This window comes from Homalodisca vitripennis, chromosome 2 (genome assembly GCF_021130785.1).
Source record: "Homalodisca vitripennis isolate AUS2020 chromosome 2, UT_GWSS_2.1, whole genome shotgun sequence".
NCBI classification, from domain to species: domain Eukaryota; kingdom Metazoa; phylum Arthropoda; class Insecta; order Hemiptera; family Cicadellidae; genus Homalodisca; species Homalodisca vitripennis.
The window spans coordinates 35,238,828-35,262,573 of NC_060208.1; the positions used below are offsets into that span (position 1 = coordinate 35,238,828).

At 32.0% G+C, this 23,746-nt stretch overlaps 1 protein-coding gene across 1 annotated transcript; it reads left to right on the forward strand.

Moving 5' to 3' along the window:
• The first annotated feature begins 1,013 nt into the window (after positions 1-1,013).
• LOC124353792 (sepiapterin reductase-like) lies at positions 1,014-20,150 on the forward strand. Its single transcript, XM_046803788.1, is given in 6 exon segments — positions 1,014-1,261; positions 3,265-3,469; positions 12,692-12,864; positions 15,836-15,941; positions 15,943-16,057; positions 19,331-20,150. Coding segments are annotated over 5 exon segments (786 nt in total). The 5' UTR covers positions 1,014-1,261; positions 3,265-3,271; the 3' UTR covers positions 19,525-20,150.
• The last annotated feature ends 3,596 nt before the right edge of the window (positions 20,151-23,746 follow it).

Here is a 23,746-nt window from a genome sequence, read left to right on the forward strand (position 1 = left end):
TTATCTCTTTGGTGTTAATTTAGTTCAACTTTCTTTGGGTATTTTACTCCCAACCAGTAATCATTGGTCATATTGATGATTTTCACATACATTTCTCAGTGCACTAAATAATTAACTATGACCTAAATCCATTTATTTTTACATATATTCTGTTGTTTTGTTGAAATTGTCAATTTGTTAATTTGATTGAAGATCAACTTTAATATGTATCTCAGAGTCTTGCAATATTGTGTTTCATAATTATGAAAACCATTGTTGCATCATTACTCCATAGTAAAATATATGTAATATTCTAGTTCTCTAACCAAGCATCTTTATTTCCTACTATACTTGTTTCTTAATATCATCACTTTGAGCTGTGTTAGCTTTTATCAACAATAAGCTACTTGAATATTTATTACTATATTACACATGAAGACATTATATCGACTACAGTACAGTTCTTTAGACATGTAGAATTATGTAACTTGGTTATCTTAAAACTATTCTAAGATATGACATAATCTTGGAATGTTCAAGTGTCTGATTGGTATAAACACTACTTTTAGACAACAGACAAAATATTTGACTACAAATTTGCATTAAAAAGTACTTGTACAACTTGTTTGAAGGCTTTAATATTCTTACACTATAATATGAATTTTATATATATATATATATATATATATATATATATATATATATATATATATACATACATACATACATATGTATATCTTTGAAACTATGGTTTTTACGCTATAGCATAAAACTTTATTTGCTAGATAAATTGAAATATATAATAATATTCAGATTATCTTAAGAATATGTTACTTGAAATGTTTAGTGTGTGCTGTTTTATTTTTTGTGAAATAATGAATTAATGAGTTATGCAATAAAATAATATTCATGATTTTCTTTCTGTTCAATGTTAATTTCCTTTCAGTACTAGAAAAGTTATGGTGCTTGCTGTATCTTTGGTTAGCTAATATAATTATATAATCAATTAGAAATTCCATAAACTTATATAACCACTTAGGTTAGCAGTCTATAAATGTTCTAGCAGCTAGTATCCTTTATTTTATTTATAATGCAAGGCCAAGGTTGAATGATCTCTGGGTGTAAGAGTGAAAGGGGACAGGAGAAGAAGTTTTGAGGTTATGTAACTCAGGTGTCTGGTAGGCAGTGGCTTGGCGGCAACTGCTGAGAATGCATTAAACCAGTTCTGTTCATTGTGGCCAACTAAATTCAAACATTCTCAGGTAGGCAGGCAGTGAGTAAGGTGGGCTTACTTAGGGATTGGATTTTATTTGTATATTATAAATGATATAATATTGTATATTTGTAGTATTGTCAGCCAGGTATTTTTCATAGTTTTAAAAAGTTGAAAGAGGAAAAAATTACAATATCTATATCATCAATTGTTATTAAAGCAGAGCATTTTCAAGGATCTTATGTAACTCACAATAGTTAAACTTTATCTAGTTCAGTTTTTGTTTACTTACTGTATTAAACTATTGGTAATTATCAAACAAAATTACTTCTAACAAACTGATCAACTTGATTTTGATAATTGTTTGTATTATTTCATAAAATTGTTCCAACTTTAAGATTGTCTTATAGCTGTAATCCAATGACAAAATTTTTCAAAGGATAATGATAAACATATTGTTTAAAAAATTAGTCTGACTTAATGAAGTAAATGTTAAAACGCAAAGTTAGTCCTCAGAAACAAATTGTTAAATTTGAAATAATATAATACATTGGCTTTTGAGTCTTCCATTTTTTATATAACCACATACAGATGTTAAACAAATTAGGATTGTGACTATAAGTGTGTATTTGTTTATATTTTGACTTCTTCAGTTACTTTAGTATACTGAGTGTCTTATAATGTTTCAGAAATAAGTAAAATCTTTGAAAGTGGTATCATGCATCAAACAAGTAAAATTCCCATACAATTTCCATAATTTTCATTCTGTGTGTTGGCCTAAAAATTAATAGGCTAGCTTAAATTGATTTAAATTATTGTGTTGTAATTTTAATGAGGTGCCACACGGTCTGAGTTTGGTGTGACAGTATCAGGAAGAGACAGCTGAACCAAGCTGTCACCATGTAGAAAGTAAATTTTTCAGAAGAGCAATTTCATGTTTCAATTTCCCTGTTTTATACCAAAATTATGTTCTTTATAGTTTTGTAAATATATGTTAAATCAATATAGAAGTTAAAATTAATCGATTCACTACCACTATTTTAATATTTTCCAAAAGTATAAACCAAATGGTTCATGAACTGTCTATTTTCCATCTAAATACCACTGTACCGTAATACAACACGTGTTCTCAGTAAAATAGACCTCGGATATCTGTGCCATTATGCTATGGAACTTAAATAATATTTAACTTTATAAACTACAAAACATGGTCTGTTTTAATTGGCATGGGTTGTTTTGGTCTAGAGAGTCTAAAGATTGGCCAAGTGATCTGATCACGCGGCAGAGGCTCTACTAACTATCCACAAAACATTGACCTCACCTTCGTGCTGTCATTCTGTGATTGGTGTAAAAGAAGTGAACAATTGGAACACCTTTTATTTTACTATAACCATGAGACAATTGAAAAAATCAGTAAATATCCTTACCTCTTGGGTCACGAGAATACCGATGGATGGGCTCTAAGGATAAGTCCAATGTTCTTGGAAAAGACACCACTCTCCCCCGTCCGACCATCAGGAGGCCGGCCGGTCCGCATGTATAGATCCCTTGGCCCATCTGTACATGTGTGTTAGGTCTCTATTTTGTGGAAACTTACTTGTGTCTTGTGGCAGTGTCAATATAGATGAAGTATCCTTACAGGTATTATGAATAAATAGATCCAAATTGAACTTATTCAGTTGCAATATTAGAATCATCAACCTCACTCAAAGCAAATATTTGCATTACAAAAACTGCAATTCAAATAATTATTTATGGAAAACACAGGCTTTACTCATGCAAGACTATTTTTAAATTAAATAACATTTTCCAAACATGTACATACATACTGAAGGCATTAAATAATGTAAAAATAAATATTGAACAAATTTTTCCAGTATCACTGAATAACTTTAATGTACACTGTAAAATGTATATTAGAAATGCTGCATACAAAGTCAATCAATGTCAATGTCAAAATTGATTGACTATCTCTAGAGACTATTTATACATTGATTGCTACTATAGAGCAGTTCTTTTAATTTTAGAGAAATGTCCTTCTGATTATTATAAAATATCCCTTATTTTTACAGACTAGATATGCAAAATCAGTTTTGGGGACAGCGCAGCTTCTGTCTGGTGACTGGGGCCAGCCAAGGCATCGGTCAAAGCTTCGCTGTTGAATTCGCTCACAGATTCGCAGCAGGTTCTCACATAGTGCTGTTGGCGCGGTCACAAGATGGGCTGAATCAGACCAAGGAACTCATACAGGCCAGCAATCCCAACGTGACAGTTCAGGTGACAGACTTGTTGGTTTTTCATTACCAATTGCTCCTTCTTCATCATCCTGTATGAAATTTGAATTCATCTCATCCCATGTACAAGGTGATATCACAAAAATCGCTATGTAATGATAACACACAACAACAAACACAACTTGTAGACATAAGTGTAGTGTAGACATAACTTGTAGACATAATTTTAGAGTGTGTGCATGAGTGTTTGTTGCATCTGTTTGTTCTATACACATGTTGTATGCTAACTTGTTTTGTAATTGTATCAGTTATGTACTGTATCTGTTTAATTTTTCTTTCTTATTTTTACTAAAGTTATCAAATACTAGATTGATGATTATGTATGTATGCATTCAGTGGTGATGTGCTGAAAAACAATACTAGATTGATGATTATGTATGTATGCATTCAGCGGTGATGTGCTTAATAAGTTGCTTTTAAGTGAATCATGAAATGTGGTGACTATGAAATTTTGTCTTAACGTTAATAAAGTAGTTTTAAATAGGCTGTGAATATAAATCATAGTTTTTAATGTCATGATTTCATATTTATTTTATTAAACTGCAAGTTGACTAACATAACCTAAATGCTAAAGTTATAATGTCTTGTGCTGCAGTGTTTTAAGTTCAAGAACCACTTAATTTTAACACTGTGACAAAGAATTAAAAAAGTGCCAAGGCTAACAATATTAAAAATCAGTACGTACATAAGGGATAAACTTTCATAACGTTGTTAAACCTAGGCTTACCAGAATAGTCATGTTATAATTTCTGTTGTCTTATTATAATTTATTTATTACTTGCATGGCAAGTTGTAGTTTTAAACAAGAAATTATACAATACATTTAATTACCAACTTTTAAATAGCTTCCTACAAGAAATATTGAAAATTTTCTCCAATTAATACTGACATTACATGAACTTGAACTGACAGGTGGGAGGCAGGAATACTCTACTTGTCACTGACCTTGTCAACTACTGATAGCTCAGTTGGTTGATCATCTGTCACTATCAACCTGAAGGTCAGGGGTTCAAGTCACATTGTGGGCATAACTTTTTGCAAGGTACTTTGAGATCTAATATTAGTGCTGAATACTGAAGAATGTTTAGTTAATATTTTTTGTTCAGAATTTTGATTCACAATTAAGTAAATTAAAAAGACAATTTTATTCTACAATTTTTAAAATACTTTTTTGAAAAATGGATGTTTTAACTAACAGGAAAACATATACATGTTAAAATGTGTAAAAAAGGGAATAAAATCCGGAGCTATTTACTGTAATGGTCAGTGCAAATCATGGCTTCATCTGAAATGTTTGAAAATGTCATATGCTGAAGTGAAAAAAATCCCGAAAATAATAGTATAGAAAATTGGACATGCTTAAGTTGTAAAGAAAGTTTGGAAGATCAATGTTCAAGTATAAATAATGAGAAAAACTCTTCCATAAATAAATTTGGAAGAAAAACTCTCTTTAATTTCAAATTTTCAAGGAGATTAACTTAGAAAAATCTTTGACACTGGCAGCGGAGGTGGGCACTGCTCTTCTGCAGGAAAATTGATGAGCTTCGGCAACAATTACATGTAACAAAGTTTGAAAAATCCTACTCTGAATTAAGAATTGGAAGATCAATTAGAAGAATCTAGCAAACAAATTAAAAAAATTAATAAATGAAGCAAACGAGAAAGAAAAGGATCTTATGATGAGAATTGAAGTCTTAGAAAATAAATTTAAACAGGAAAGGAAAATTAGAAACGAGTTGATTCACCAGAGTGATACGGAGAAAACCGAATTAAAAGCTAAATTAAATTATTTTGAGAAACAAAACAGAAATTTGGAAAACTTCAAACCTGGCAAATAAAACAAACTGAATATTTGGATGAAAAATTGAAACAATGTAATATGGTAAACCTTGAATTGAATACAACAATTTCTAATCTGAAAAGTGAGATCCAAATTTTAAAATATCCATGTAAGACAGTCATCAATTACAAAGAAGAAATTAAAAACATGACTGAACGTTTTGAAAGTTTTTGAACAAAGAAAACCAGTCTCTTTTAATTATTAATGAAGAAAATCAAGTTCTACAGAAAGAAAATGAAGCCCTTAAGAATGAAAGTGGACAAATCTTCAAACTGTTATAAAAGTACTACAAGCAGATAACAGAAATGAAGATCCTACACCTCCAAGCAAGGAATCTAGTTTTACTGTTCCCCGCAAAACTTTTAAAGCAGCAGCTTTAACCTAACAACAGTAGACTCATAGAATTGAAAAAATAGTTTTTAATATTTTAAACAAAATTGACAATGGAAACTCAGAGACATTAAATGTTTTCAATATGAGAGACTTTCCCCCACTGTCAACTAAAAATACAACTTCTACAGGTATTGAATCTCTTAACAATATTAACACTAATAAAAAGAAAGAAACACAAAGAACCTCTGCACATAACACAGAACTCCAAAGGAAAGTGTTGATTCTATCAGACAGTCATGGTAAAAACTTGTTTAGAGGGGTCCAAAGTAGATCATTCGATAATGTGACTGTGATAACGAGACCTGGAGCTCCACTACAACATGTGACTAGTGACATTGAGCAGCTTACACATGATTTCACCGCTAACGACTATGTAGTGGTCATTGGAGGAACCAATGATGTGGGAAAAAAAACAACCTAATAGCATCGTCATCGTCAATCAACTTAAAGAAGTACATTCTTTTACTAAACATACAAATCTCATACTGGCACACCTTAACAATGAGGACACGACAAACCACATTTAGATGAACAAATTTCACACATCAATGATAACTTGATGAAATGGTCTACTGGTGCTGAAGCTGTCTCTATACTGCCTCTTCACAGACTGCCTAGACATTTCTACACCAAACACGGTCTTCACCTCAACAAGCTTGGGAAGGAAAAGATTTGTCAAATGATTGTTGGAGCTACGAGAGAAATGAGGCAACATCGTATGGTATTAGAGCAGTGTGTAACATCACTGAGTGTGGCTGCTGAGCTCAAAAAACCCTTCAGCAGATATCGTATTGCACCAGGTACCCCAAACCCCCATCACTAGTCGTGCTGTACTTCATGAACTAATAGAAGAAGATCAAGTGTCTCAAGCCAACAGAAACCCAATCATCACCAAATCTAGCAAAATTAAAATTATACAAGAAGATATGAGTAAAGTAATAAAAGAATTCAGAAATGACCCTAACACAGCTTTCAGCCATTGTATATCAGCGGATATTGGATCGGACAGACACATGACAGCAGGCGTTGCAGTTAGTTTTTTGGCAGAAACTTTGGCAAGCCATCAACCGCTCATCTCTTAAAATTCCCACTTAACCTACCAACAAGAAAAGGGCAAAGCTGGTATTTATGGTCTCGTTACAAAGACAAAACATTTTGAGAAACCAACCTCTGCAGACTATGACACAGCTTTCCATCAATTCGCTGCAGACTTCATAAATAGAGGACACAAACAGCTCATTTGTTCACCAATGGGCTGTGTTGGGGATAACATACAACTGGAACATTTCTTATCAAATCTCATAGAATTTCAAAAATCCTCTGGAGTAGATGTCACAATTGTGTCTTATGAAGAAAGATCAACAAGAAGATTATACAATGGTTTAGAGCATCCTGATTTTATGAAGAGGATGGAAACCATCATTCCAACATCTTCAAGGACATTCCATGATGACAGCACAAAAAGAAGAGCCTTCAACATCATCTAGAAGAGCAAACCATTGTGTGAATTCTTTTGATGACTGCATTATCTCATGTCCAACAAACCCTTTCGATGAGCAGAATCTGAGCGAAGTGAGGTTAGCTACGCCGAGGAACCAACCGTTTGACAGTCCAAATAAAACATTGGAAACTACTTCACCAACTGAGACACCTTTGGACTGCAGTGCAGATCCACCATTAGATATGTTAGAAGAAGTGGCCAGTGAAAGTGGAAAAAAATTCATGGGCAATCTAGTGTTATTGATTTATGTTCTTCTCCTTTGGGTTTAAACTAATGTTTTATGACAAATGAAGACGCTTCTGCATCTGTTTATAATAATCTTAGTATAGATGTTAATAAGGTAGAGACCAATTTAAACTCAATGTATTTTAATAACAATAGCAATATTACTTTTGGTAATGACTATTACAATTTAAACAACAATCTAAACGGCACTCAACTTCAATCTCTTAAAATACTACATCACAATGTTCAACATTTATCATCACGCCTAAACATATTAAAAATTAATCTAGAGGAAATTCAACCTGATATTGTCGCAATATCTGAACATAAAATGACCGAAACAGAAATGACTTATTTAAATGTACAAAATTACAAAAAGTGTTCCTTTTTTAGTAGATGTCCATTCATTGGGCGGTGGTGTATTGATATTAGTTAAAAATTGCATCAAGAGTAAAAAAAGTATCAATTCCTGCCATACAAAATCTTTGGTGGAGAAAGAATTTGAATGCTGTTTATCAGAAATAACTGTAAAACACATTTTCATTTATCTTGGTATGTATATACAGATCCCCCCAACAATGCTTACTTGAATCTTTTTTTTTATAAATTTGATTTTCCTTTTTGATTTATTGTGCAAAAAAATACAAAAAATATCCTTATTGCAGGTGACTTAAACATAAATGTTTTGAATAAGGATTAAAACTTATAATGCCTTTGTTAATATTTTTACGTTCTTATGATCTCGAGTATAAAGTAGATTTTCACTACCCGAGTTACATCAGAATCTGAAACTGCAATAGATAACTTTATCACTAACATTAAATGTAAAAAGTTAAAAATATCGGGGTATAATAACACACTTATCAGACCATGATGGACAGTTGTTGGAAATTTATGGTTTGGAAAATGAGTTTGGTCATAAAACTAAAAAATACTGTAGGAAATTTACGAAGGATAACACAGATTTATTTTTTTAAACTTCTCTGGCACACGAAAAATTGGTTAGATGTTTATCAAGCTACTGTTGAAACTAAATACAATGTTTTTTTTATTGTAAATTTGCATATGCCTATTGAAACTAGCTTTCCCAAACTACTAACAATAGAAAAAATAACAATGTTAAATGGATTTCAAATGATGTAAAAATTAAAAATGATGAAATTGTGAAACTTGAAAAAAGAGTATAGATTGCTGAAAACCGAGTTTTTAAAAACAGAAAAATTAAAACAGTTAAAAAGAGAAGTTAAATTGCAAATTGATAATGAAAAAAAAACAGTTTTTGGATAATAAAATAATGAATTCTACAAATAAATCAAAATCTACATGGCAAATTATAAAATCTGAAGTTGACAACACTACTAAAACAAATGAAAATATACATATTGTTGTAGAGGGCAAAAACTGTATCAGAGCCAAACCTTGTCAGCAATATTTTTAATGATTATTTTGTAAATGCTGTAGATAATTTAGTAATTCCAAACATCCAACCTAAAATTGTTAGTGAGTTGTCCTTTAAAACACAAAGTTCAAGAAAATTCACTTTTGAATCTGTTAATGAAGATGCAGTAAAAAAAATTGTTATGACTTTTAAAAATAAATTTTCAACTGGTATTGATGATATTCCAATGGCTTTGGTAAAACAATCGTTCCCGCTCATCTCCAGGCCACTCACGCACATTATTAATTCATCATTAATTTCTGGTTTTTCCCATGTCAATTAAAAATTGCTAAGGTAATACCTCTTCATAAAAAAGGAAACACAAATGACCCATCAAGTTTCAGACCATATCATTGTTACCCCTATTCTCAAAAGGTTTATGAAAAAGTAGTTTATAACCAGCTTATGAAATATTTGGAACTAAATCAGTTACTTGATAACGAGCAACATGGTTTTCGACCAGGCAGATCCACAGCTACAGCAAGTGTTAAATTTATTGAATCGATTATAGACTCAATTGACAGAAATGAAAAAGTTATTGGAATTTTTCTTGATCTTACCAAAGCATTCGACAGTGTGTCACATGATGGGTTGCTCAATGTCCTTAGTGATTTTAATATAAAAGGCAAGGAATACAATTGGTTTAGGTCATATTTGAAGAATAGACAGCAGTGTACTCAAATCCAACACATTTTAAACTATGCTGGAAGTCAATATAATTACATTTAGAACCTATTTTTCAAAATTTAAAATAGTTAAACATGGCGTTCCTCAAGGTTCTATCCTGGGCCCTCTTTTATTTCTCTGTTATTTAAAGGGGGCTCCCTGGGACGGTTTCCAGGTGGCTGGGTCAATATGCCTTTATGCTGATGATGCAAGTATACGGTTTCAGGTAATAAACAGGAAGACATTGAGCTTTTGTCTTTTTTAAACCTTTTAACTGTTAAAGATTTCCTGAGTTCCAAGAATCTCTTGCTAAACCCAAATAAAATCAAATTTTGTATCGTTCAGTACTAAACAATCAAGATTACCAATTTGAGCCTAACATATATTTAGAAAATTCAAAATTGAATCAAGTAGACAATACAAAGTTTCTTGGAATAATATTAGATCGGAATTTGGGTTGGGAGAAACATGTTGATTATGTGGTAAAAAAAATGTCCTCCGGTCTATTTGCTTTACGCCAAATGTCAAGGGTGTGTAGCATTGAGACATTGAAAGCCATCTACTTTGCTATGGTAAATTCCCATATGTCTTACAATATAGGAATATACGGAGCCACAACTAAAAGAAATCTGGACAGAAATCTTATTACAACAAAAAAAAGCTCTAAGAATAATTTTTAACCTAAAACAAAGAGATACAGTGAAACCATACTTTTCTCAACTTCAAATTTTAACTGTATATGATCTATACATTTATGAAACTGTTTTATACGTAAAAAAATACAACAACCCAATTAGTATTTTAAATCATCATGATCATAATTTAAGACGTACCAGATATGTGGAACAACATAGGCTGAAGTTTTATGAAAAGAAAACTGGTTTCATTGGCACAAAATTTTTGTTTAACCTTCCTCTCAATATTCAAAAATGAGCAAAATTATGAAAAAATTCAAAAAAAACTACTTAAAAATTATTTTATTAACATTATCCTTGTATTCTTTTGAAGACTTTTTTGTTTCAATATGTAAGTAACATTTAAGTATTGTTGGGTATGTTTAGAAATGTATAAAATCCCCTTAAATTACCTAATAATTACCTTAACTAATAACTGTCTTGATTTAAAAATTGTTTTAACTTACTAGTAGAAGGCTACATAGCCAAATCTTACTTTTTCAGTGAATGTCAAACTGATTTTTATGTTTTAATATAGCAATTATAAATTATATTGAGATTTATTGTGACGCTATTCTTGTAATCTGTTACATGGCTGAATAAAGAAATTTTGAATTTGAATTTGAATGAAAACCTAACCACTCACAACAACGAAACTCGGCACCATGACTAAGCAGCTTGTACAGTCCCATTCAAAAAAATGGCTAGTACAGTCCGTGAACTTTCTGATACCACCTTGTGTACTATAGGATAAATTATTGTAGTGATTAAGAAAACGAATATATGTTGTTCGTTATTTCTTAGATACCATCAAAGAAAAGGTTTTTCACAAATATGTATATCTGTACTTATGTTGTATCTGTTGTGTTTTGAGTTGTGTATAATTATCTGTCATATTCAAATGAATGTTGATCATTCAGTATTCAAGTGTAATTAAAAAATATATAGACATTTTGTAATTTTTTCATATATAGGTTTTTTATTTGTTAACAATTTGTGTGTTCTGCAACAATCTATGTATTTTTTATTTTTTTTATCAAAAAATGTTTTTTAATGATATTTTGTTTTTACGTAATAATTTTATCATAGTGTTATTATTTTGTTACATTACAATTACATACCAATGGTTGAGAATTAAATTTTCTTCATAAAAAAATAAATGTTTATTAATTCTTTTATCTTTTTTTATTGTAAGCAGTTTTTATAATTATAATATTAGTGTGCCCTGAAATCTCATCCAAGCCTTGTGTAAGTACTGTTGCTGTATCAAGTTTAGTTACATAAGCAAACATTAGTGTGACTATGCTTAATGTCTCTTATGAAAGTCTAGATTTGACTTCAACCACAACCTCTTGGTGTGATAGGAAAATATCAGCTGTCAACTTGTACAGTCAGTTGTCTGAGGGGCAGGCGGATACGAATGTCATGGCAGTTTTCCTGCCACCATCAAATCCTTATATTTAGTGAATAGACAATGAGGACAACGACTATTAATTTTTAGCTACTTTAACACTTTCAGTGCCAACACCCGGGGTTTTTAAGAAAATATATTAAAAATATAATTTATTATATTATATTTATATTATATTTTCACGCGTATGTGATATCAATTCACATTATTACTTTATGTCAAGCATGTTATGTAGTGCACAAACACAGCTGATCAATCAGTAAAAAAAGACAAAAGTTTACGATCAAGTTGGTCAGTCGCCAATGACGTTGCAGCTGAGACGCTTTATTTTCATAGTTGTCAGTCTGCTGTTTCGGTGAGTTCTCTGTTAGACTGTTTTGATTATATTTACATTTGTTTATAATTGTAACATAACCAAATTGTGTGTGTAATTTAGGCTTGTAGTAAAACATGAATCATTCAAGGTCCCCTCTGAGTAAAAATACTCTTATACTTATGATGAGTAGTGGAGGAAGAGTACCTAAATGACGACTTTGCAACCGATATTTTTTTTATTATGTAAATATTTTAAAATAGTCAATCGTGATAAGCCTATTCCTTTTTGTTCTATCCTACAGTGTTATACAGTTATTATTATAGCTATGACTCATAAGAAAAGTAGTAAAGTCAGTAAAGGACGTGGATATTTGCTAGTCATGATATGCATTTTAGTCCCTCATAAAAAAGTGAGCAGCGTTAAAAATGCTAAAATATTTTATTTCGGATGATAATTTGGTAAAAATTAGTGGATATGTTTAAATAAAGTGATATTTTTTTGAGTATATTTAGCGCTAATATATACATTTTTGTACAAAACAAAGAAACTATAAAAATTGGCCAATAAATAACAAAGTTTTGACATTTTATAGTAGCCGTATATAGATCGCTAAAAATGGCACGGCACTTTTGGATAACACCTGTAAAAATACCCTTAGCATTATTGACTAACAATCCAAAAAGAATGTCCGGCTCTGGAAGTGTTAAATGAACAATATTGAGAATACTGATTTTGTTACAGGTCCATTCAGTGGACCTAAGCCAGGCTGACACTGCTGTATTCAAGACCATTCTACAATCTGATGAAATCAAAGATAAGGACTTTGACTTGGCAATGTTGGTACACAATGCTGGGTCCATAGGTAAAGTTGATCAGTTGGCATCTGACATCGATGATCCTCAAGAGTGGAACAGGTACAGCCTTTCTTAGTTCCAGACTAGATGTATTTTGAGTTGTTTTACTCCTCATTGACCTTGTGCTCCATGTCCCCAGACAAAAGCTGCGCCTTTGGCGCATGGCCTTAATATTCTGTGTTTTTAGAACAAGGGATTCCCCAACTGGCTCATTAAATTAGTACAATAATTTAACTAATAAAGATATTTTATGTAATTTACTATATTTCAATTTAAAAAGAAGGGTTTATTCTATTTCTAAACTGAAGATTGAACAAACTATTCCTAAAATTAAAATTTCTTAAACATTCCTAACAAAATCTGGATTTTTATTGCGTTTAGTACAAACCGCGTAAATACAATAAAGTTGTTCTGTAAAATGTTAATGTACATTTACTAAATACTTAGGCTACTTAGAAATTCCAAGATTAAAAATATAATATACAGTTTAAAACTAAATTTTATCCATGGTGTGTATCAGAATACTATAAATTGAAAAACTTTTCTATTTAGTTTTACTCCTGTAGAGTGCTGTACTCTGTTGAATTTGTCGATAGTAATTTAACAAGTTTTACCTCACTGACCACTGACTGGTTTAACCATTCAAAATGGTATCTGCCTAGCTTGTGGTCCACTCTGGTCGGTTGGTGCTTTCTTAGCTGGTCAGTTAAGAAAGAATCTACTGTATTTCTTATGTTGGAAAGAATTTTTTGTTTGATGTAAAACTGTGTAAATTTTGCCATAGAGATATTATATGAGTCTAAGTCATTGTCATGAACATGTGTGAACCAGTAGCGTAGCCAGAAATTTGTTCGGGGGGGGGTCCGAAAACCGGGGGGACGTTTTTGTATGTGATTTGCCAACGAATTCACTGGTAAAAGGTAAATACCAAAAATATGGAGCTTTAGTAACTACGCTTTATAGAAAGTGGAAAAATGTAATAGGCAAAATTAAACTCTCACAGCAAACTCTAGTACCACAAATTTTCTTGTACAGCTACAGAAACTTTACGAAGTTCGATTCTGGCCGAGTAGAAGGCACCAAAGTGATGTTTGATTCACTAGATAAGAAATAAAAAGAACAAGGCAGAGCTTCACTCAAGCGTATAGTTGACACAACTATATTCTGTAGAGAAAAATGTAATACCCTTTCGGGGACATTGGGCCACTGACGGCCGAAAATCCTTTAGAAAAGGAGGGCAAGTTTTCGAGCGTTGCTTGGGTACAGATCAAACTAATGGTCGGAAAATGCACCGGAAAAACTACTGATTAGAAGTTCGGCTATTTTGGATTTCACTGATTGAGGTATTTATGAATGTGTTATAATGACGATTTTTTTGTATCATTACACTGCAGACGAGTATATAATTATCGGAAAAAATAAAAAACTCACTTTTCGCTCGGAAATAAAATACACCTGAAAAACTAATGATTAGAACTTCAAATAATTCGGACTTCGGTTATTGAGGTAAACGTGGTATTTTTGATTGAGTTAGGACGACGATTTTTTGTTATCATTAAACTGTACTCGACTACCTATATAATTATCGAGAAAAAAAATCACTTCCGGTCGGAGTAAATACAGAAGAAAAGCTCTCTACTGATTCGTTTTGACGATTTTGGATTTCACTGGTTGAGTGGTTGAGGTAAAGTAGTACTTATAATTATGTTAGGACATTGATTTTAGAGATTAATTCAAAGCCGACTAATAAATATATAATTATAGAGAAAAAAAAACAAAAATATAATCACTTACGATCGGAATATACTAAGGAAAATGGAATAATACCTCAGTCAGTGAAATCCAAAGTACTCGGAACTTCTTATCAGTATAGTTTTTCCTGTGTATTATCCGACCGGAAGTGATTTTTTCAATTTTTCTTTTATAATTATTTATAAGTATTAGTCGGCGTTCAATTGATACCAAAAAATCAATGTTCTAAAATAATTATTCTAAGTACCACTTGTGTCTAAACGACTCAACCAGTGAAATCCAAAATCGTCAAAATCTGAATCAGTAGAGCTTTTCCTCGGTATTTTCCGTGAAGTGATTTAATTGTTTTTTCTCGATAATTATATATGTATTAGTTGGCGTTGAATTAATACCTAAAATCACCGTCCTAACATAATTCCTTGAGTACCACTTTTACCTCAACCACTCAACCAATGAAATCCAAAATCGTCAAAACTTGAATCTGTAGAGAGCTTTTCTTCGGTATTTACCGACCGGAAGTTGATTTTTTTTCTCGATAATTATATAGGTACAGTGTACAGTTTAATGATAACAAAAATCGTCGTCCTAAACTCAATCGAAACACCACGTTTACCTCAATCACTGAAGTCCAAATTAGTTGAAGTTCTAATCAGTAGAGTTTTCAAGTGTATTTCCGACCGAAAGTGATTTTTTCCATAATTATATATACACGTCTACAGTTTTAATGAGACTAAAATCAACGTCGTAACTTAATTCTAAGCAGTCATTTTACGTCCCCAAGACGAATTTGAACGAAGTGGTCCCTAATTTAAAAACTGTTCGCCGTGTTTACTTTCAGGTTACTTTGCGACGTCACGTGACCGCGCCCTATAGAAAATACCGTGATTACACTATCCGAAAGGGCCGAACCCAAAAGTATCGTTTGATACTTTGATTTAAACGAAAGACAATTATATTTTTAACAACGGTCACTTCAATCAATTAAATCAATCAATTTAACGTTTGTAGACAAGTAATGATAACTGTCCTTTTTTCTCCTGCTCCATGCTTTATTTTTTAATATGGCTTAACATTTCGGGGGGGGGGGTCCGGACCCCCTGGACCCCCCCCTTCGCTACGCCACTGGTGTGAACGGAATCTTTAACAAAAGTATAAAAAGAAAGTACAAAATTTCATATTTTTAATATTTAAATATTCTATTTGTATGTTACGTTTTAAATTAATAAATTTAACAGAGTTTTTCCAATTCCAATCTCCAGTTTGGATGTCTGATATGTAGATACATGTCGCTGAACCTGTACCACGTGACAGCATTGACAGCCGAGTTCCTGCGAAAATTCACATCGGGCCATCGCTGCATCATCAATGTGACGTCCCTCTGCGCGGGTCAAACCTTTCAGGTCCATGGGCTACTACTGCGTTGGCAAGGCTGCTAGGGAGATGTACTTCAAGGTTCTGGCTGAAGAGAACAGCGATCTGGATGTCCTCAACTATTCCCCTGGTTGGTGACTATTGTCTTTTGAAACTATTTTAAGCCTTCCTTAATCCTTTTACTCTTTAATCCGTATTGATGACTTTCTCTATTAATTACTTAGTACCTTCTCGTAACTTTAAAACTGATGAAAGGAAAATGCTCAGATGGTCTTTTAGTTTAAAATGAGACTTATTGTAAATAACAAACGCATTATCTGCCTCGATGACCTGATCAATTTTAGAAACATAAAAGGAGTGTCTCCTTTTATGTCCACCACTTCCCCTGTCAGACAATTTAAACTGGTCAAACCAAATCGTCTAACCAATCTTTACATGCATGAGGAGCCTTATGTTGTGTTGTTTTATAGTCCATATCTTAATTAACCCTCGAGCTGGCAGTTGAAATGTCCTCAAGTGGCAGGCCGTTTTAAGGTGTTTTGCAGTAGTATCGGTTTTTAATTAAAAAAAAATATAATTTGATTATAAACCTATATGTATTATATATCATTGTTTTCACAAGAAAATATACTTTTTATTTATGAAAATAAAAAACCCCAATATATAAGAAATTTATCACTTTTTTTACTAAGTTTGTTTTCAAAAAATAAAAAAAAATGTATGTAAAAGTGGTGGGGGTGCACCTATAAAAGACATATTGTGTGAAAAAAAATATTTCCAAAATACCCAAAATGTTGAAAATTTTTTATAGTTTTAGAAAATGTATAGTTTACTACATTTTTTTTAATTAAAACAATTATGAAATACTCTAAACTGAAGAAAGTACAATACGGCTAAATTCGTTGCTATGAATATGACTGTGTTATAAAATTCATCAAAACCTTAATTATTACTCGAAAAATTCATAAAATACGTTAAAAGTAAGCCTATAAAAATAAATAAAGAAGCTTTATATCATGATCATCGCATATGAAAATGATCCTAAAGCTAACTAAAACTATCACAACACCGCACATAGCCTAGAATACAAAAGCTCACTAATATATTTTTTCACATATATTTCTTCATAACATCACAAAATAAACTGATAAAACACAATCTACTACGAGAATTTATACGCATAAATAAACACACTTATTACATAAAAAACACTTATTTCATGTAATAAACTTACGTTTTAGATGGACAAGAATAATGCGACCGGGTAACAATACAACAACAATGGCCGACTGTTTACAAACAACTCTCGTTTTCAATATGTCATACTTAAATCATGGCAAACAAAACAAAACAAAATACATCGATCAAATCAGCAACTATTTCTGATTCCAGTGGTATATGAATCATTGCAGTTTAGTTCGTGTATTGATTATAACAGATGTCAAACGGGCACGTGTCAAATCGACTGATTTTCAGGCGACTGCCACTACAGAAACATTAATATCGACTGATAATCAGGCGACTGCCAGTTGTAGAGTTAATGTTTTAAATTTTATGTTGTCGCAGGTTAAGTGTAAGAAAGGGCAATGCGGCCCTAACTTTGCCTGTATAAATAAAGAATTTTTCATTTCATATCTAAAATCTAACTAACACAATGTGACTTGAATCACAGCTTTTCATGTATTAATTTACTCTGTAATTCTGTTGTTGTGGTTCTATCCTTGTATTATCTTAAAACAAACACAAAATATTTAAGAACCAGTAAGTGGTTGCGCTAATTATGCTCATGTACAGTTGGGGCAACTATGGAAGGTTTGGTACTGGTACTTATTCTACAGATTGTGAATTAACTACACTTTTTTTAGGAAGTTTCCTAGCCGATAACTTTCTGATCCATTCTTTATTTATCAGTCGGCATTGTGGTATATTCAAAGCAGCAAAACTTTTGCTAGATTGTAACCAGGGCTGTCACCGACGATAAAAACCTGGAAAAGTGTGGATTATTTGTAAATATTTAGGTTATGATTTGTAGTTTTTAAAATATATCTGTTTTCATCAACCTCTGCAAATTCCTTTGATAGCGTGGTATCCTTAGCTTTTTCCCTTCTAAGTACAGTTCAGATGAAAGTTTCTTTGGTTTGTTTTTTGGTTGTACCATACCGGCCTTGTGTTTCAACTAAATTGTGGTTTCGTACTGAAAGTTGGTGCACCGCAGACATATCTGACCTGCAGTGCTAGACTGCATTCTACCTCTTAGAAGCGCTGTGTTAGTTTATGTTTGTTATCGTTTATTTTTCAAGTTGTAAACATGTATTTTCTGAACATAACAAAAAGGAAAATTGTTAGTTAGTTATACACGATGTTATGTCAACACAATGAAAGATACAGAGATATAAATAAAGGAGCTTAAAATAGGAGTTAAGGATGAATGGATACCAAATGTCCTGCGTATACCGCTAGCAGTTAAAATTTACTAGCTCATCACAGCTTTATGGCATTTCCTGTAAATACAGTTGGTGACGAGAAACTCGCACTGTTGCACTCAGCGTAATAATTAAATACCATGTACAGTTGTTTATACATTGTTTGAAAATGGACTAGAGAATCAGAAGTTTTTTTAAACAGATTTTGAGTAGCCACCCTGGTAGACTTAAAAAATATTGTAGGATAACTTATTGTGCTGTGAGGAAAGGTGGGGGATGTCTGACAATTCCAAAAACTAAGAATTCTTCTTCTTTGTATCTTCCAGAAAGGGTTAAAAATAGTACAATTTACAATTACAATATATGTAATAAATTTTATTTAAATTTGAAAAATGCCTTTAATACAGTTATTCTCTTATCCATACTATACCAAGTTGTTCTTTGTCCTAGCATATATAATTGAAAACTATCCTTTTTTTGATCAAAGTTTACAGCAGACGATCATATCTGTGCTTGTTCATAAAGGAACTCTTCTGGAAAAATCTTCATGGCCTCGGGCTACTTTCCTACATTTTATCACATTGTGGATAAGTGAAATACAGTTAACTTTTGGTAGTCCGATGTCTTTTTGACAATCCAACACATTCCCCCTCTTAGGTTTCTGTAATAGTTAGACCTGATATAATCAAGAATCAACTGTAATAAAAATAATATTTCTTAAATTAGTGATTTTATTGAGAATGTTTAACTCATAATAATTCAACTTTGTTAACATCTGATAAAGATGTGGGAATTATTCTTAAGCTTAAAGAATGAACCTTAATTAAATCTGCACATAAATATAATACGAGATAATGTATGTAGTGTTGAATAAAAAAACACTTAATAAAGCTAAATGATGTTTAAATATTTCTTTTTGTACAAAAATAATGCCAATTTTGTAATTCACTCTGTACTTGTAATTGTTGGTATTGCCTCAGGCCCTGTGGACACAGAAATGGTTGCTGACCTCATAAAGAATGTACAAGACTCTGAGACCAAATTCCAGTTCACGACCATCAGAGACTCCAAGTCACTGGTGACAAAGGAGCAGACAACACAGAAATTGGCTGCTTTGCTCACTTCGCACAAGTACAAATCTGGAGACCGCTTCGACTACTATGATCGTCTGTGATAGATGTGTAGGACAACTGACATAATGTCTACAGTTCATTGTTATATAGTGTTCCATCTATATTGATATTACTACATTTTAAGTGTTAAAACAAAGTAATCTCCTTTTTGTTGGCTTTTGATAAATATTTTTTGTATTAAACAGAGTTGATGAATCTCTAAATCCACAAAGTAAATATTTTGCTGTGAGCTTTTCAATGTGTTCTGTTTAAAAAGATCTAAAGTATCACGTTTTAACTGTGTGAGTTGCTTAAGAGACTGATTTGTTAACATAATTCATTATTTATTTAAAATACTAACAAATAATGTTTAACATTATGCAAACTTACTTCATTTTTGTTCCACTTTCTGTGTTAAAGCTTTAATTAGATGAATTATATTTGTGTTACCATAATAAGTATATTGTTTCAAATGAAGAGGTTAAAATATTGATGAAAAAGTTGAAGGAACAAAATAACATTCCGATACCTTGACTAAAAATTAAATTGCCTATATTTGGTACAAATAGAATTTTGTTATATTATTTGTTAGACAAAATATTACTTTATTAAGCCTACTTTATGTAAAGCATTTGATAGTAGTCTGATGACTGATATATTGTTTGAATAAATATGCTAAATAAATAAATGTATTTATCGTTTTCTTTCAAGGCCTTTACTTAAATGCATTGTTCTTTGAATTGCATCATATTTTTTTGAGAGGCCAGTTTCCTTGGCTCTGCTCAGCCTGTCCTCGTAGTCTATTGGCCTCCGTGAGAACCTTATCAAACAGAATAAGGGGTCAAAAATACAGTACAAGGTCAAAAATACTGATAAAAACTACTGTGGTCCCATATAAGATTTGAATTTGTGCTATTTTTAACTTTGACCCAAAAGTTTTGTGCCTTTGACTAAGCAGCTTTTAAATCTAGCAACGTACCGTATATCGTAGCACACATATAAACCTTAAGGTGCATAAGATTACTTGGTTTATCCTAAGTTTTGTGCCAGATGGATACAAGATGGCTGAGGTTGAAGGTGGCAGTGTTCTGCGACAATAAGATTGAGTAGTTGATTCAACAATGTACTAAGTGATTACTCTGATAATTGGCTTAATGAGTGAATTACCAAAGTAGTTTGGTTCTAGCTTTCAAATATGTGCTACTCTCTAGATGGCCCTTGTAACTTATTACAATATTACGCATACGTGAGTTTCAATGTTATGAATGGCATGTGGCTGAGATGGAATCATCACATTTCCAAATCTTTGTATGGTACTCTTAAAAAAAAAAATACTGGTGTAGAAATAATTGTCCAGGGAATGCTTTGACAAATCTTAAACTAACTGATTCAGTTGATTACTTTTGTGCACGAAGTAGAGCAGTCATAGTGGTATAATCTTGTTAATGATTCAATAGCCACAGTTTGTGGATCTATAATCAAAGTATTAAAGATATATAATCCTATAGTATATGACTCTGGAGAAAAACTCGTGAGGAGATATATCTTTTTTTTCTCTCTAGGAAGAAGAAGCTGGAGAAACCTAAACTGTACCTGAAATGTCTTGTAGGTTCCAGAGTAACAGGATAACAAGAATGGGTAAGGGTGGGGAATTGGTGCTGCCTCCTGAAGAGACTCCTTAGTACAGCCACCATGAGTGGAAGAGGATAGCGGGACAGACCGTTCCCTCTGTCAAAGATGACAGGGAAGGTTTCTCTTATGTTAAAACTTGACCTTTAACTGTAAGGAATCCTCATCCACATCAAAAAACATTTTACACAGATAACTAGACAGATCAATCAGATATCCCTATACTTCAATATCTCAACATTTGCGTCAATCCAATTTCTATCATTTTTAGACCTGTGGAGACTGTCTGATAATACAAAAAGTAATTCAAGAATACCACTCTATTATAAAGGGATTTGGAGAGGTTCAGAGAAATAGCTATATTTTAAGATTAAAGTAATGTCCTCTACCTTATACTTTAATTTGATTGATTAAATATTGTGAACATAACAGCTTGGTGCAGTATCTGAAATCTGATGCTGTCACAGACTTCATCTAGATTAAACTTGATTTTGTAGTATAGGTGTTTCTGATGTTGAAACGGTTCAAAGATTTTGTTTTGAACTTCTTTGTTGCCGACTTTTTTCAGACAGATGTGAACTCCAGATTTCAGGAGTCAAGTCTCTGACAGTGTCAGATTCAGATGTGAACTCCAGATTTCAGGAGTCAAGTCTCTGACAGTGTCCAGATTCAGATGTAGTGCAGTCATTGAAGCATTATTGGTCCGAATTTTTTTACTGTGAACCGAATTGCATACAATTTTGGAATTAGGTCCATCTTACCCTTAACTTCAAAAGTGAAAATGATTTGAACTCCGCAACCACCCTGGGGGTGGTTGCCACCCCTTCTCGGGGGTGAATTGTTTTTTCTTCTAAATAACCTCGGATATCGATGGAAGGTCTAATTTTAAGCAAAAAAATCATCTATACAGTTTTTCGAAAAATCCAATAATTTTCAAGTTATTGGCAATTTAAAAAATTCGCATTTTTTTTCACGTTTTTCATCGGTTTTTTTGCAAATATCTCCAAAAATATATGTTTTATTGAAAATATTATAAATAACAAAATTGTAGCAGGTAAATAAATAAACAATTTGGGTTTTTATAAAGTATTCTAAGTGCAATATTAAGCTAGATATTAAAGATCAAAGCAGTTTTTTATTGTGTCTGAAATTTAATCGATGTGGTCAATGCCATCTAGCGGCGAGCAGATGCATTTTAGGCATTCTAATAAAAAAGGGTTTTGTAGTGCTTGAAATAAGCTTTAAAATGAGCACTATTAAAAGTCTTTTTGCACGTAAAATAAGTGAGCTGTATTGCATATAAGAGGAGCATCTAATGTTTTTTCTTTTAAATCAATGGGTTTCATAAGTGCCATTTTCACCAAAATTAAAACTAATCGTATTCCGCCTAGAACTAACTTTATTATGAAGAGTTTGATAGATTTTATCAGTTTTGGGTGCGTCAGGATACATATTTTTCAAAAAAAGTCACGATTAAAAAAAATTCAAATTAAAAAGAAAAACCATCTTTTTTCATAATATCTCCAAAATGACGACATATACGTATAAAAGTGTAAGAATGAAAAATTTAGTTATTTTTCTGACAAACAATTTGGGTTTTTTGGTTTTTCTGTCAAACAAAAATTGACGGAGATATGATTGTTTAAAAGATGCGCGTGGCAGTGCAATCACAGCCTCTCTTAAGCCCTTTAACCCTTCACCGTTTGAGAAAAAAGGTTTTTTTTACTACATATTGCAATAAAGGATGTTGTAGCTCTCTTAATTACCTTTACAATGGGTTTTTTTATAAATTGTGATAGCATGAAAATTGAAGGAGTTATGGTCCAAAAACTTATCATATTTTTTTCTACTAATAACTGAAAATTTCGGAGTGTGAATATCTGGAGCAATGTGAAAGTACGCAGTATAATAGAGACCCAAAAACTATTGTAATTTGTACATATATACATAATATGGCTCACATATTTTTGAAACATAGGCATGAATACATACAACGTTCTTATATGTATATATAACACATTTGAGTGAATTTTATATAATTTGTAAATAATTTATTCAATAAATGGTAATTTTTAACTCTAAATTAAATTATTTTTAAATATATAATCATATACAGGGTGTTTGAAAAGTCTTATGGGTACGGCTTAATATTTTAAAAACCATAAGAGATAACATCTATAAACTTTGCACAGTGTCATATGGCTATGTAAACTATTTTTCCTTGCTATTACCCATGACATGCCAACCATGGGGGGACAGCCCACAGAGGAAAACATGGAAATCTTAAATTGAAGCATGGGTTGAGTGATACCTCATTTGAAAGAGCTCACTTAGTAGAGTTGAATTCCGCAAACCGCATCTCAAAAGGTTTATCCAATCAGAAATGGCGGCTTGTTTTAGGTACACATTGTGAAGTACATTATGCGCTGCCATTTCTGACTGGATCGTCGTATTCTGATGCGGTAGGCGGCGTTTCACTCTACTAACCAATGTGTTTTCACTGACTTTTTTTAATTAGCAAATTATGTCATAAATTTATAACACAATAAATAAAAACTAAAAACATTGGTATTTATGTTACAATTTCACCACTAACTATTATACATGTTTTCTAGTGATAAAATGGCTCAATTTCAATTTTCCCTTAAGGGGTTG